The sequence below is a fragment of the Periplaneta americana genome, chromosome 15 (genome assembly GCF_040183065.1).
Source record: "Periplaneta americana isolate PAMFEO1 chromosome 15, P.americana_PAMFEO1_priV1, whole genome shotgun sequence".
Classification (NCBI taxonomy): Eukaryota; Metazoa; Arthropoda; class Insecta; order Blattodea; family Blattidae; genus Periplaneta; species Periplaneta americana.
The window spans coordinates 15,502,845-15,518,674 of record NC_091131.1 but is presented as its reverse complement, the minus strand read 5'-3'; the positions used below and the strand labels follow the sequence as shown (position 1 = coordinate 15,518,674).

The window sequence follows — 15,830 nt, the reverse complement described above, 5'->3', positions numbered from 1 at the left end:
AAATCCTATCGTTGAGTGGAAATAAAATTCACAATATTAATGTGCAGAGGTGCACTCATTACGAGTGACTAAGTGGCCGGGATCCGACGGAATAAGCGCCGTCTTAAATCACCATGATTATGTAGGATCTGAGTGAAATGAAGATGATAATGCCAGCGAAATGAGTCCAGCGTCCAGCGCTGAAAGTTATCTACCATTGTGCTCTTAATGGGTTGAGGGAAACCCCGGAAAAAAAACCTCAACTACGTAACTTGTCCCAACCAGGATTTGAACCCGGGCCTTGTTTTCTTTTAATTTAAACTTCGTTTATTCTTTTATGCTCGACCATGCCGAAATGTAGTAATTATACACCTGGTAGCAGCCCTTTAATGGACCTCATTAAAGTACACCTATTCATTAAAGTTCAGGTTTTCCACCAATCAGAAAGCACCATTGTAGCAATATGAAAGCGCAAGTATCGATTATTCTCGGATATGCAATCGAAAGACAACTAGCGAAACGTCACGGAGGCTGGAAATCCAATACTGTCGCAGAAGGTTATGTTCTGTTACTATAATAATTAGCGTTAATTGTGAATAATATTCAAATAAATTCAATTTGTCATCTCGTTTTTCAATGTCTAAATCAATTTCCAGGTTATATCAAGATTAATGTTCATTTTACTCTCTAGATTATATCAAGGTCAATTACATTTGTTCCTCGGAAAAAATCAATACTTTCGCGTCTGCGCACATCCCACAATTTACGAGATATTGCACAAGGTCACTTCCACTCCCCAGTCAGATAAGAATAACATGAATACTTATGAATAATTTCAAATTAAAAATATGGTCGAGCATAAAAAGTCGTATGAAACTTGCCTATAATGGTAATTAAGACGCTCGTATGAAAATTATGAAACTCGCTTGCGCTCGTTTCATAAATATACTCGCGTCTTAATTACTACCATTATAGCTCGTTGCATAATGTACTATTTTAACATTATTGATATCAAATCGTATGCAGAATTTCAGAGGTAACTTCCTGTTCTCTTACAATAATTCACCGTTGTTTCATCAGGGTCTCGTTGCTAGGTTACGGAATTGCAGTCGTGTAAGGAAGCGGACTCAGATGTGCAGTTGTAATTAATAGTCAAAACAGACCCAAGACACGGCAGTCAACTGAATCGCGAGGGATACACAACACTTTAGTGTCTAATGAGGGACGTCAGCACGCAGAGATCGCATCATTAGCGGAGTTCAGGCTGCTGCAACCGGTTCCCAAGAATCTGGAGCTGGCGGCTGTGCCGTGACGTGACGTTGAACTTGGCCTGAGCAGGAAGGCAGGAACAGCGACACTTCGTCATTCGCAGAAACCGTTCCCTACCCGAGCAAGAGTCGATATGGTCAGGGAAATCTCCTTATCTAACATCCAACGAGACCAGTTTGCACATCAGCGATAATCAAACGATTCAACAGTTGAGGTTTCATATAGAGTAGTTGCAGGCGTTATTTAAAGAGATTGGAAGGGGGCAATTGGCCCACCCTGATTTCAAGATTAAAATACCGGTATATTAATAATTAGGGCTAGGATTTTGATGACCTATAAATCATGAAAAAATGTCCTAAAAACAATGCATTCATGACCTAAAAATCTTTCAAAAATGCCCTTAAAAATGCCCTAAAAATTGTTCGTACACAATTGGCTTAGTAGGAAAAGCGGTTTTGTACTACTTAATATTTAGACCAGTAATTAAATTAAATTCTAGTACCAATATTTAAGTTTATTTAATTTTACATATATTTTTCTAATTGTAAGTGGTACACTTTAATTAATTATTTTACCTGATGTAGTTTCCATGTAGTCCACCAGAACGCCATTCTTATCTGGAATTAGCAAGTATAAAGGAGTCTATATTGAAGGGGTGGTTGGAGTGTACTACGTTAAAAGGGCAATATTTGTGTAGAAAAAGGATTAAAATGTTATACAAAATAATGGGTATTAGCCACCTCCTTAGCTTGATCGTTTAAGGCGCTTTCCTGCCAACCCGAAGTTGCGCTGGTCGCGGGTTCGATTCTCGCTTGGGCTGGTTATCTGGTTGGGGTTTTTTTTTTCGAGGTTTTTCCCCAACTGTAAGACAAATGTCAGGTAATCTATGGCGAATCCTCGGCCTCATCTCGCCAAATATCATATCGCTATCACCAATTCCATCGAGCTAAATAACCTCGTAGTTAATACAGCGTCGTTAGATAACCAAGCAAAAAAATAATGGGTATTAATGGATAAAATATGTAGACAAAATATCAAAGGAAATAAGCATTATTTTATATTAATAATGGGGATTTATGGCCGAAATTAAATTAAAATACCTAAAAAAATGTCCGAGAATAAAACAAAAGATGCTCTTATGACTTGTAAGAGGCAACAAATGCAAAAAAAAAAAAAAATGCCCTAACAAATGTGTGTTAAAACACTCAGTTTATCACATAACATATAAATACTAAAGCAGCTATGTTTCTGGCTTACTAGAAAAAAGATGCAATTTCAACAAAATTCTAACCCTATTAATAATATTGATGACCCTCCAGGGTGCGAATTAATGGGGGGGATTTCCCCCTGTTGGAACGTTATCCCCCTCTCATAAATTCATATTAATATCCCTGCCAGGGATAACTTGAATCCTCCCTCACAAACATAGGCGGAGTTATGGGAGGACATGGGGGGGGGGGTAGTGCCCCACCAAACGTGGTCGAACTCTTTTTTTTTTTTCTATTAACGTTATAAAATATTGAATTCAAAAGTTGTTTCTTCCTTTTGTTTATGATTAAGTTTCTGTGCTTAAATTAACGAATTAATGTCTTCACATAATGTGTCTGGACTATAATATTTATTTTAAATTTCTGAATGTTTAAGAATTTCTATACCTCATTTGAGGAATGGAAGCACTGTAATGTTGTTTTTTTTTGTGCTGATGTGTTAGAAGTTTGCAGCTGTTCAGGCTGCCACTTGGAGATATATGAATAACATACTGCACAACAATACAGAAAAAAGAAAAGTGATCCCGGTATAATGTGTAAACTTAAAGACGAGATTAAGCAAAATAATTAGAATTTACATTTCATATGACACATCTTGCTTTTTTTAAATAAACAGATAGAGTAAATGTAAAATTGGTCCATCGCTGTGGAGTGATGGTTAGCACGTCTGGCCATGAAACGAGCGGGCTCAGGTTCAAATCCTGGTTGGGGAAAGTTCCGAGGTTTTTCCTCAAACAATTGAAGCAGAATTGTTGGGTAATTTTCGGTGTTGGATCTCGGACTCATTTCGCCATCATTAATTCCCATATCACCATCCATACAATAACCCGGGTTAAGTTCACGGTGCGGCGTGCTGTACTTGTACAACAGCGCGGCCATTCGGCTACCCAATCATTCACAGAATAGGAGTGGTAAGCACAAAAAGCCTCAGGCTGCATTATAAGCCTTCAGATCCCTCCTCTGTACAAGAGGGGAAAAAAAAAGTAAGCTGTAACGGGGGAGGAGATAAATGATGTCCCCCATAATCTCGTTATATCGGAATTCTATGGTTTTGCTTTGTCCCCCCAAGGAAACGGTTCTCTCTCCGCCTATGATCACAAAATATGATTTTATTGTTTTAATATGATTACACTTTATAAAGTATAAAGTAAGCAAAGAAAATAATATTGATGTATTATCATCACCGCCAAACTGACAACAATCAATAACTTAGGAATTACACATCTTATCTTAAGCCTGCTCATGGATATAATTATTATTATGATCAAGATGCAAGACAAGCAACTCAGTGCGACCAAGCGTTGAGCTGTAACAAATGAGGATAATAATAATTGCATGTATGGTATTCTCTATCTAGAATTCTATCCCCACCCCATAGGAAATCTTAAATCGCACCCTGCCCTACCCCATTATCTCCTGGCTTTTGTTTCTTCATGAGTGATGCCTTATTTATTGGTGTCACTAAACTTATGAAGTTACGGGGTTTCAACCTGTCTTTGGATAGATGACTAAACAACAACAGTACAACTAAAAATGTCAGAACTGTATCCTCTGTTCACAGAAACATTCTGTGATTAAAAACTGCTATAATTCTGTAACTATGCGTATTACGCAAACCTCCGATACAAAGCCAGCACTGTTACCCCAAGACCACCAAGAATTCTTACATTAGTGAAATGAACGACTGTCTTGCCAACTTACTATTTAATAAAGCCTAAAATCCTAGTACAGGTTTGGGCAGATAAAACCGGTCCGTGTTATGACATTGATAGGTACTAATGATTTGAAACAAACTTCAAATTTACCTTCATAATAAATGTTACAAGTGCCCTCCATCTGCATCTAGACACTTCTGTGCACGTTTTAACAGGTTCATGAAAACACGTGTCAATTCCTCATGGGTGATACTGCGGATGCAACTGCAACCACGTCCAACAACCAGCGGCAGAAATTTACACGTTTATCTCTATCGGGCTCTTTCAATTGTTGTACAGCTGTCACTCGGTACGGTTTGAATTTCAATCACTTCAACACGCGTCCGCAAGTTCTCCTATTCACATGAACCTGTTGAGCCAATCTCGTGGTAGACTTTCGAGGACTCCTAGTCATAAATTCATTAATTCGCGCGGTAAGTTGAGGAGTCCGGACAGAAGGAGTTCTGTTCCTTGTCACATTTTTTATGGATCCAGTCGTACGCCATTTTCGCACCAAATCTTGAATACTGCTTTTCGCTGGTACTGAGCGAAGCGGATATTTGTCTCTGAATAATTGTTGTGTTTCCTTAATAGAGCTGGTCTGTACGTACGCCTCCACAACGAATATTCGCTCTGGTATTGAATAAGTCATGCTTATTTAAAGAACAACTCTTTACATGTGTTTAGAACGTCTGACTTTTAAACAGCAACCAGAAGAGGTTATAAGCAACAATGGCGCGACAACAATGACACAAAACACGCGGAAGATACAGTATAGCCAACATAATTACATTTTCAAGAAAAAAGAAAGAAAAGAAATCAATACCCTACATGATTTATTTTCCAAATCATATGACATGAGATGGGGCCGGTTTTAACTGCCCAACCCTGGTAGTTAAACGGTTGCACCATCTTTACAGGGATATTTATTTATTTCTGTCAAGTCGTTAAACATACCCACAGTTTCTTGTAATTTATTATTTTAGTGACATAAAATTGCGACTGTTAAGCAATAGTACTCCAAAATAAATTTAGTTTTCCCTGTCAAATAATTATTTTAGTGACGCCCAACCAATTGTAACGGCTTAGGAGTAATACTTTAAGTAAGTTTCTTACGAATTTATTATATAAGTGACAAACAATATTACAATGATTAGCGTAATTGTGCGCTCTATTAGAATAAAACTTTAATTCTTGTTACCAATTTAATATTTTAATGAAAAAATTCGCACACCTAAAACAACTAAAATAATGACTTTCCTGTAAATTTGGTATTTTCATGGCAATTAACAATGGTAAAGGAATTTAATATTGTTCAACAGTTAATATTTTTGTCCATTGACAGGATCCTTAACTTACCGTTACTCGCCCTGACTCTATGAGCGTGCTCATAGATGCCGCTAGTGCCGAGAACCATAGAGTACTAGTTCGTCAGGGACTATCCAGAGTGCACTACAGGCGATGGATTCACATTAATTCGTAACAGATGATGATGATGATGATGATGATGATGATGGAGAATTGTTGGGATGTCACAGGGGAATCGTAGTATTCGGGAGGAAAAAAATCTGTATTGTCTGTACCACAGGCTTGCCAACAAAAGTTATAAAATAAAATGTATTCCTGTGCAACTCTTCAGTAGAGACATATCCTAGCAGGCCTATATTTTCTACAGCGGACAACGAATAAGGAACTTTAGAGGACTGAATAAAACGAGACTTGAGAAATATTTACTGCGTATGATTCGGATTTCGGAGATTGCTTTTGGAACATCGCATGTTATGGCTCATTCACAATGAAAATTAAACATAACGTAAGCGTTAACTTAAGAATGTAAACGTTACGGTAAAATCAAGAAGTCATACCATCATTCACGATGGGAACATAAACATAACAGCAAACATACTTGGTAACCATGGAAACAACAACGACGCCATTTCCTCATATTCTGTCGTATACTTCAGCGCTCCACGATTGTGTTCTGTTTGCAAATCACGTAAGCATAAGCATGGAAGATTGGAGTTTGCAAACTTCCATGTTAACGTCTTACGGTAATGTTTGTGTGAATAATTTTGAATGATCCCATTTGGTAGCCTGGCCGCAAACTTCTATGATCATGTTACAGTTATGTTTAATTTTCATTGTGAATGGTCTTTATGGCGTCACACCAATGAAATTACGTTTTCACATCACGTGATATGTATTATTTTAATTTGCGTCATAATTCTTTGCATTTTAACCAGGAAGACATCAGTTTCTTAAATCTTCGAATAGACGTATGTATTACGATACAACACGTTTGACGGGAAATAAAATACATGTATGTTCCCATCCTTTAACACTTTTTATTAATTGGGGATGGCAGAAGAGGTAAATTAACACGGGACATATTGTCCAATTGTTTAAGAGTGTGCAAAACCTTCGCAATTAGTTGGGTGCCGTGGAAATGGCAGACGGAAGCAATGCATTCAATTGTTGAATAGCAGTCGATTCATTACCCGTTGTAATTGGTCGGGTGTCGTGGAAATGGTAAATTGACAGGAAGCAATTTGTCTTATTGTTCCAGAGTGTACAATTTCTAAACTGCCGTAATTGACGGGATATCATTAAATAATAAATTGACACGGAAACCTTAATATAATTATTGTTGAAGATGTACATACAAGCAGAACTAACTGAGTAAGTGTCATTAAAACGACTTCGCAGGAAAGAAAGTAATATCATTATTGTTGACAAGTATACCAACTGAAATAAATTGACAATATAAACTTAATTTTCCCCTTCACTATTCTAATTTATTGTTTGTCACAAGAAAAAAGTTTTACAGAAAAAATATATATTTTTTTTTTAATTGTTGAAAAAAGTACGTCGTCTACGATTTCCCAATAATTATTGTAACTGATAGAATGTTATTAAAATAATAAATTGATATAACTTAATTTCATTATTGAAGACTTTTCGATTCTATAACATGAAATTGATCGGGAAGATGAAATAGTAAATTGACAGAAAAAAAAATATTGTTTAATTTATTAACACCCACGGTGGCAAATTGGTAGCTGGACTAATAAGCCAGGGGATCCGGGTTGAAATCTCGGTTGATCTACCCAGATGTGTTCGAAATCCGACAAATCATTTGTGGAAACCTTGTACATTATTTATTATCTGCAATAAAATAAATAATCTTTTGATTAAACCATGATGGCCTACTTCGTCACCTGATCAAAGATCATAAAAGAAAAATATATACTGCAAGTTCCCTAACATATCCCCTTCTGTAATTATTCAACTAATTCCATCCAAACAATTCATCTACATTAATCCCACTAGATGTTTTGATTTATCTAGAGAAAATCAAAACTCGAGTGGGATTTAATTGACTATAACACAATTAGAACGAAGTATATAAAGATTAGAAGAAATAAAGTACTCTACTACAATAACATATTAATTGACTTACTGAAATACTAAACTGTCTTGAAAATGTATTATTATACCATCTCATCACTACAAATATCCCGCTAGATGGCAGTAGTGTGTTATGATCAGCTGTTCTCTGGTAAGTTGTGCCAACTATACAATCTTCATTGAACTCTATGGACGATTACTAGTCAAGAAAGCTTTGTTGATTCAGTTTCATTTTTATTAAAACAGTTGCATTCCACTTCAATTATCAATATATACATTAAACAATCTCTAATACGTGACTGTCCATAATCTCATACAGCAAAGACTATAACATAACCTAAATAATATAAACGAGATAAATAATAGAAAAGTTTTAATTAAGGATGATGAAATAAACGTGAATCATTTTAAAAGGTACAGTTATTGAAAGTGCAATGTTGGCAAACAAAGAAACAAACGCTAGGGAGATAATAAAAATTGTGGGATAAGCAGCCATGATTGGTTGAAACGCGAAGTTCCGTACGTTTTATTGGTCAAAAGTAGCATGACGTAGTAAAAATGTAATAGTCATTTTAATGACACCCAAGTAATTGCAACGCTTATGATTAATGTCACAACAATTAATTACAAACTTCTCAGTCAATTTATAATTTTAAAGATTCAATAAACTGTAAGTGTTGAACATACATTTTAATCATCTAAAGACATTGATAACGATTACAACTGTTAAGTGATCGCAATGTCTTAAGTAATATAGTGAAACTCTTCTCGTCTATTTCTTACTTCGGTGACAAGTCAATTACAGCGGTTTAAAGAACTATATTTTAACAATGTAGCGAATAGTTGCAGCTCATTTATTTTAGTAACACTGAACAAATTATAACCGTACTTTTTAATAAGTGCTTTGGTTGCAATCTACACGATGTTTCTCACCTGGTTCTGCGACACGTCAAGGTCATTGTCCGCCGCTGGATCGTCATGAACGAGGAGCTTGGTCCCGGGATCGTACTCCGCCGTTGTGACAGTTGAATGCTCTTCATTGTCAGTCACTGTAGTGTCCTCGGTGCCCGTGGTCTCAGTTTCAGTCACGAGTAATTCGCTGTCTCTGTAACAGAAAGACGCGACCGGGCAAAGGATAAAGTTTCAAGAATTCGATTAAAGTTTTTTTTCCCACAAATTGTTAAGAAAAATGCCTGAACAATGCTAAAATAAACATTTTAATGCAGCTTCTCTACCTTAAAAAAGTGATAGAAGCTTCATCGAACCCCTATAATTCCGTGAAACGTTATGCTGTTTATGACTATTATTGTGATTATGGTTGGGATTGTAAGGATGTTTGGGGTTTGAAATAAAAGTTTGGCATTATTCTTTTCACTTCTGTTTCTGTCTTGACAATCCCCGCATTTCAATATAATAAGGCGGAGCCTTCTCGTTAATTACTTCATGATTTTATTATTGTTTCCTTATTCCATAAGGCCTAGTTTCGAGACAACGATCTAATCGATAGTCGAAACGATTCACACATCAATATGACGCCAGTGAGTTGTTTGGAACTCTGTATAATGAACAGGCTTCGAGACTTTGGACCCGATACAATAAGTTTACCGTGCATGCACTGTAGGTTGTTGACTCGCTACAGGTAGATAGGTTGAGGTAACAACGTTGCTATTTAGAGTAGAGTACGGTAGTATGGGGAAACACACATATGTACATTATGAAAGTAAATATACATTACACAATGATAATGTCAAAAGAATGTGAAAAGCATTTATTCACCTCTCTTATATAAGCATTTGTGTTTAATTATACGCAGTGTTAATGATGGAAATAAACATGTAGCAATTTTAATTTTTTTCATTTATCCTATTGGTCATCTTTAGGAAGTGCAGTTACAGTACCGAAATGCGATGTACTACAAGATACATTCTCAATGTCTCAAACGTAAATCTTTTTCGGTTATCTGCCAAAGTTTGTACTGTAGAAAGCTGCGCTCTACGTCGCATGACGTGATAGGAGCAAAACGAAAAAACCTAACATCATTGCAGTCTCTAAGAGACAGTCCTTTATTCTCGGGTGACTCTATGTCCACTAATTTGCTGTTTATGTTACACAATGTTCCATATCCGTTATTTTTACTTAAAATTGATTTCCACTTCTGTTTTACACGTTCAGTAACCGGTGTACTTGATGTCTCATTAATTCTCTGCATCATTATCTAAATTAATTTGAGAGCTTCCGGCATCTCTTGCTCTGACATTCCTAACCGTGTAATAGTTTCAGACACAGTTTGTATGAAAACCAAATTATTCGTCAGAACCTTCAAATCCAGAGCGTTTTCCTTTGCGTATTTGTTGGCATTCATTCTACAGTACCCCCACCCACTGTACGCTTTACCACTATACTCAGTACGCCGTTATGCGGATTTCTCACTGAATTGCTCTATCGGGTCCGAAGTCTCGAAGCCTGATAATGAATAACAATATTTATCATTGCAAAGAACTGGATTAATTTGGAAATTAAGACTGTGTTAAATTATCTGTTTCTGTTTTTATTACTTTCCCCATTTATTAAGCATCCTCATTCATACATTAATAATAAGTCTAATATGTTCATTATGATGTCACATTCATTTCTTTCTCTTTCATGTTTTATCACGGCTTGCTGGATTCGAATTTAGTATGTTCTTACACTGTGACTTTCTTTTAATAATGTAACATTGTAAAATAATTCCTTTCCAGAACGAAAAGTTACATTTGTTCAGGTCAAGTTTCCGCACAAAACACAAAACTAAAATTCCTTCAATCGTTTATTATCAAAATATAACACACTGCTCTCTTAAATTTACTGAGCATATTGGGAATTAAATCAATTGCTTTCTCAGAACACGCTATGAAATATTTCATATAAAATAATTTTATCTCGAAAATGAAGCAAAAAACGAGCAAAACTATATTAATAGTTTTTGTTTGAAATATCTCAAAGAATAACCCCCTAAATTAATGATATCACTTATGGTTCAGTTTGTATTTTCTCTTCATATGAAGCGATATTCGTTCCAGCTCACAATAAATTTTTCACTCCTATTCACTCACAATGTATCGTGCGTGTCTATTATCACTTTAATGCTGTAGAACTCGCGATTACAAATCAAACGACTGGTGGTAAAGGTCTGCAGCTGCTCCCGATGCCGAGATATTACTGAGAGATGCCGCGCGACACGATGCAAGTTCGGCATGCCCTACCAAGGAAAGGTGCCGTCACTACACAAGTTACATAGGTTCATGGCCTAACTACAGATGCCATTAGCATTCGTTTGTGACTCATATTGTTGTAACAATAAGCATTTGGAATTGCCATTCCACCCCCCCCCCCCAAGAGATCCCGAACTGGTGCCCGTACTCTGTGCAGGGAAAGACGTATTCCACTCACAAAGAAAATTAAGGAATTTTACATTAGGTAGTATTCACTAGAATAAGAGAAAAAAAAACTTGTAATAAAAACATCCAAAAACAATGCTCTCGAAGTTACAGGCGATATTTTCCTTTGATAGTGTTGTAGGATAAAGCTACACTTCAGAGAATGTAAAGAAGTGATAATAATCTCGCTTTAGGCCTAATAAGTTATATTCATATTTTACTCTAAGTCGGAGGACGCCATTTAACTCTGTAACATTCAAGTGTATTGAATTCCTAGAAGACAATTACATCAACGGATTTTAAATAATGCCTGTCAGCAGAGAGCAACCAGGAATTTTCAATGGCCGCGTGTTTCTGACACGAAGGGCTATGTGGGAATGACTGGACGTAACTCTGGACCCGTTCACACGGTGCGAGATTTTCTCGAAACGTGCATTCATTCGAATCGATTTCGTGCAGACAGTAGTATCACAATGTCTGTGGTAGATTCGACTTTTTTTCCCATATTATATAAATTAAATTTCATTATATACGGGCAGAGGCGTACGCAAGTGAGTGGGGGTTACCGGGTTTAAACCTTTCCTTGAACTTAAAAAAAATACATATATTTCAATATATTATATATATATATATATATATATATATATATATATATATATATATATATATCATGATTGTGTATGTGTAATAATGACAAGCATTTTTTCTTATACAAAATAAACAGAAGTTAAAATTTGTTAAAAATTGGATGACTGTGAAAAAAATACATTTCAAAGATTTTATAAGGATATTCATGAACATGTTCTGTTAGAACATAGTATAATATTAGTAAATATATCGTAACATAATAATAATAATAATAATAATAATAATAATAATAATAATAATAATAATAATAACACAAAATATGAAATACCGATAATGTAAATTGTAAACAATTTTAATAATGACGCCCATCAGAATTCTGCGTACGCCACTGTCCTACAGGTCCGTGCCGTGTGTAGAGATAACAATAAACGCCTAATACGCGCGAACCCCTATCGATATTGGGTTCGGATATACAGTATGTTTACTTCAGGGCTTCTTTAACCTATGGGACACCGTGGTTTACGAGATAGTCGCCCTAGCTTCCCGAAAAAAAAAAAAAATATATATATATATATATATATAATATAGAAATAAAAAATGATAAATTACTTAATTTAAAATAAACCTTTTCAGAACCAAGCTTTTACGGATAGTAATGACAACATGATGTCTATCCATGTAATAATAATAATAATAATAATAATAATAATAATAATAATAATAATAATAATAGTGGAGTAACGGCTAGCGCGTCTGGCCGCGAAACCAGGTGGCCCGGGTTCGAATCCCTTTCGGGGCAAGTTACCTGGTTGAGGTTTTTTCCGGGGTTTTCCCTCAACCCAATATGAGCAAATGCTGGGTAACTTTCGGTGCTGGACCCCGGACTCATTTCACCGGCATTATCACCTTCATATCATTCAGACGCTAAATAACCTAGATGTTGATACAGCGTCGTAAAATAACCCAATAAAAATTAATAACAATCATAATAATAATCATAATAAGAATAATAATTTGTGCACTTCTTTATATGCTTTTATTACAGTAGCATTGTTTAAATAGACCCATTGGTCGCACAAGTTGATCGTTAGTTGACTACGGTCTTGGGCAAAAAACGTCAAGAACCCCTGGATTATTGGAAAGCGTTTTAATCCTCGTGGTAAATGTTATCTGCTGTCAAAACCGTAATCCTCTGTTATCATATCACTATGTATAACTGACTCCCATCTAGAGTCGTAGTGGGAAGACGGGGCATTTGACGACCAGGACGACGATTGAACGATCAATTTCAAACATGCTTTCCTTAGATACTTACGAGACGCAATAGACCTGACTAGCAGTAACTGGTAAGACAGAGGTACTCTCTCTCTCTCTCTCTCTCTCATTGGAAATAATTTAAAATGCATATTACTTTTCGTTTGTCCATTTAGTTTTATTTCGTTGTTTGAGCTGAATTTATAAAGTTTGAACGTTCATACATTCGTTCTCATATACGACGATTCCTAGAACTATGCCACACACAAAAAAAAAAAAAAATATATATATATATAAAATTTTGTTCCTTTATTGGTGGTAACTCGTGTAAATTAATGTACAGTGTAATGTAATGTAATTAATGTACGTTATATTTAGTAGATATTTTTCTATTCCAAAATCCAAAATTTTAACTGACTTTTGAACTCAAACATTTTCCACGACTAATTTCTCGAATTATCACTCGTGTTACGACACATTACACTACTTTAAAAGACAGTCAAAATAAAAATTATAAAATCTGATATCTGTAAAATTAAAACATGCAGCTTTGAAAGTCATTTTATTAGTCTGACACTAAAGGATTAAAGAATCAAAATAAAATTGTTGGAGATTCTGTAGGTTCTAGAAGGCACATGAAGTATGAGGATGAAAAAATTTCTTAAAATGCATCATTTTAGTAGCATAATGCTTAAAATATGCGGGTACATAGAGTATACAGATATTTTCGTTTTACGTACTAAAATAGTTCGAAAAAAAAAGGAAAAAAATTGACCTGTATGTCACTCAACTAACCCCTCATCTAACCCTCTCTAACCTTGTCACATTCCTCGGCCTCCTGTTAATTAGTTAACAGCGCATGTGCTCACGTTGTGCAGAATATCCAAAATGGTAAAAAAAAAAAAAAGGTCATTAGCCTATACAGGACTTATCAACCAAGCGTCTCATGCTGTAAGTTACTGATTTAGAAAAATGTGTGTCCTGGACTTCTATTGCGGAAAGCAGTTACATAAGTACGCAAGCTTATGGAATACTAATATGCATTAATACACACATAAACGCTTTTATATGGAAGTGAAAAAAATGGCGGCCTGGTTGATGTGTCCTGCACAATTACCAAATATATATATATATTTTTTTATGTGATCATACAGAGAGAGACAGCGAAAAGTTACCGCACTATGCAGGGGACGTCGGAGAACAGAGTGCCCGCAATCCATCGCTCGACTCACCGGTAAGCTGTAGCAGCGCGGGCGGGCAGGACTAAAATTTACGAGTGGTGGGGATGGAGTGCACTGACGGAGTATTTAGTTGACAAGTGGAGTCACAAATAACAGAAATAATGTTCAATAACAAGTGTAGTAATGCAACACTACGTAATAACAAACATGTCCCCTGCATAGTGCGGTAACTTTTCGCTGACTCTCTCTATATTTACACATGGACCGAGGCCCAGGGCGGCAAAATTTTGAGAAAATAAAGTAAAATCGAACTGAAAATAAATTTTCGATATTTTTCTACTTCGCACATGCCTGCTTTAAATAGTAGCATACATTTTAAGTTGTTACATGTTACTTACTTTTAAAATTTGATTGTTTAAATGTTTAAGCTTTGCATAAGTAAGTTGGTTGGGAGCGCAATGTTTCTTCTGAAACCATGGGCGTAGTACTACATAAATAGACGGCTGATTAATGCATAATTGAAGACCTCTCCGGAATAAAAATGTAACCAACAAAACTGTAATTCGTGTTTCAGAAGAAAGGAAGATAATTTAAGAGGCGTATTTCATTATGCCTATATTTACTATCACAACCATTTGACTAAACAAGGATAGAAGTTTATTCAGCCACAGAACGCAATGATTTATTCTTATCAAGAATTTCAAGTTACATCCTTCTTCTGGGGAGGTCTTCAATTATATAATTCATTTTCTTTTCCCCAATAAAAGCACACTAACGTTACACTGCCTCATAACTAAATACAGTAATCAAGCCAAGACCCACTATAACCTAGTAAATCAACAAGGAAATAAACTGTAACGATGCTTACCTGGCGGTGGTGGTGACGAGCCACGCCGTCGTTTCTGTCTGCGCCGCGGCCAGGCAGCCGAGAGCCAGCAGCAGCCAGGAGGCCGTGGCGAGCGGGACGACAGCAGCGGACATGCTAGCGGGGCAAGGCAGCGATCCACACTGAACTAACGCAAGTCCAGCTGCTCGCTTCCTCAGTCCTCACCCCCAGCAGGTCACGATTGCTGCGATCATCTTATTCCGGAGATACTGTATAAAGTCTGTCTCGAGCACGTCATCAAGGCTTAAAGATGGCAGAGCACTACCCAGTTATACAGGATGTATCTAAATTGGTGTCAAATATTTCGGGGATGTGTTGGTAACACAAAAACATTACAAAAGGTTCATATGAACATTTGTCTCAAAATAATTTATTTCAGAGTTACAAGACAAAATTTAATGTTACAAAAATTGCTCGGAGTGGCTTCCTCCTGCTTCGATGTGTCCCCTAAACCTGCGTTACATGCTCTGGCGTACTCTGTTGAAAATTCCTGGAGTGTTTCGTATTTCGTGAAATCCAGTTTGAATATGCTCTCGGAATATCAACATTAAGTACAGGAGTCGCATAAACCAGGGACTTTAAATGTCCCCAGACGAACAAATCCATTGGATTCAAATCAGGCGATCGAGCAGGCCATGCAATGAATCCCTTTCGACCAATCCATCTTTGGGGAAATCGATCATTAAAAAAAAAAATATGAACTATCAGACTCAAATGAGCTGGAGCAGCATCGTATTAAAACACATTCGTTGGATACGTCCAGAAGCACATCATCAATTAAATGATGCAAATCATTTCGTTCTGTTCACTCACAGAATACATTTTCTTCTGATTTCTTTGCTCTACAAAACACAAACAAACAAAAAATCATCAAACAATCAACGGTT

At 36.2% G+C, this 15,830-nt stretch overlaps 1 protein-coding gene across 1 annotated transcript in view; it reads right to left on the bottom strand.

Moving 5' to 3' along the window:
- LOC138714674 (inter-alpha-trypsin inhibitor heavy chain H3-like) overlaps positions 1-15,084 on the bottom strand; it is a 57,062-nt gene extending 41,978 nt beyond the window's left edge. Inside the window, exons 1-2 of the mRNA XM_069846736.1 lie at positions 14,926-15,084; positions 8,552-8,723 (exon numbers count right to left, since the gene is read on the bottom strand). Coding sequence (XP_069702837.1) covers positions 8,552-8,723; positions 14,926-15,038 — 285 coding nt within the window. The 5' untranslated portion in view covers positions 15,039-15,084. The remainder of the gene's footprint in view (positions 1-8,551; positions 8,724-14,925) is intronic.
- Between the last annotated feature and the right edge of the window lie 746 nt (positions 15,085-15,830).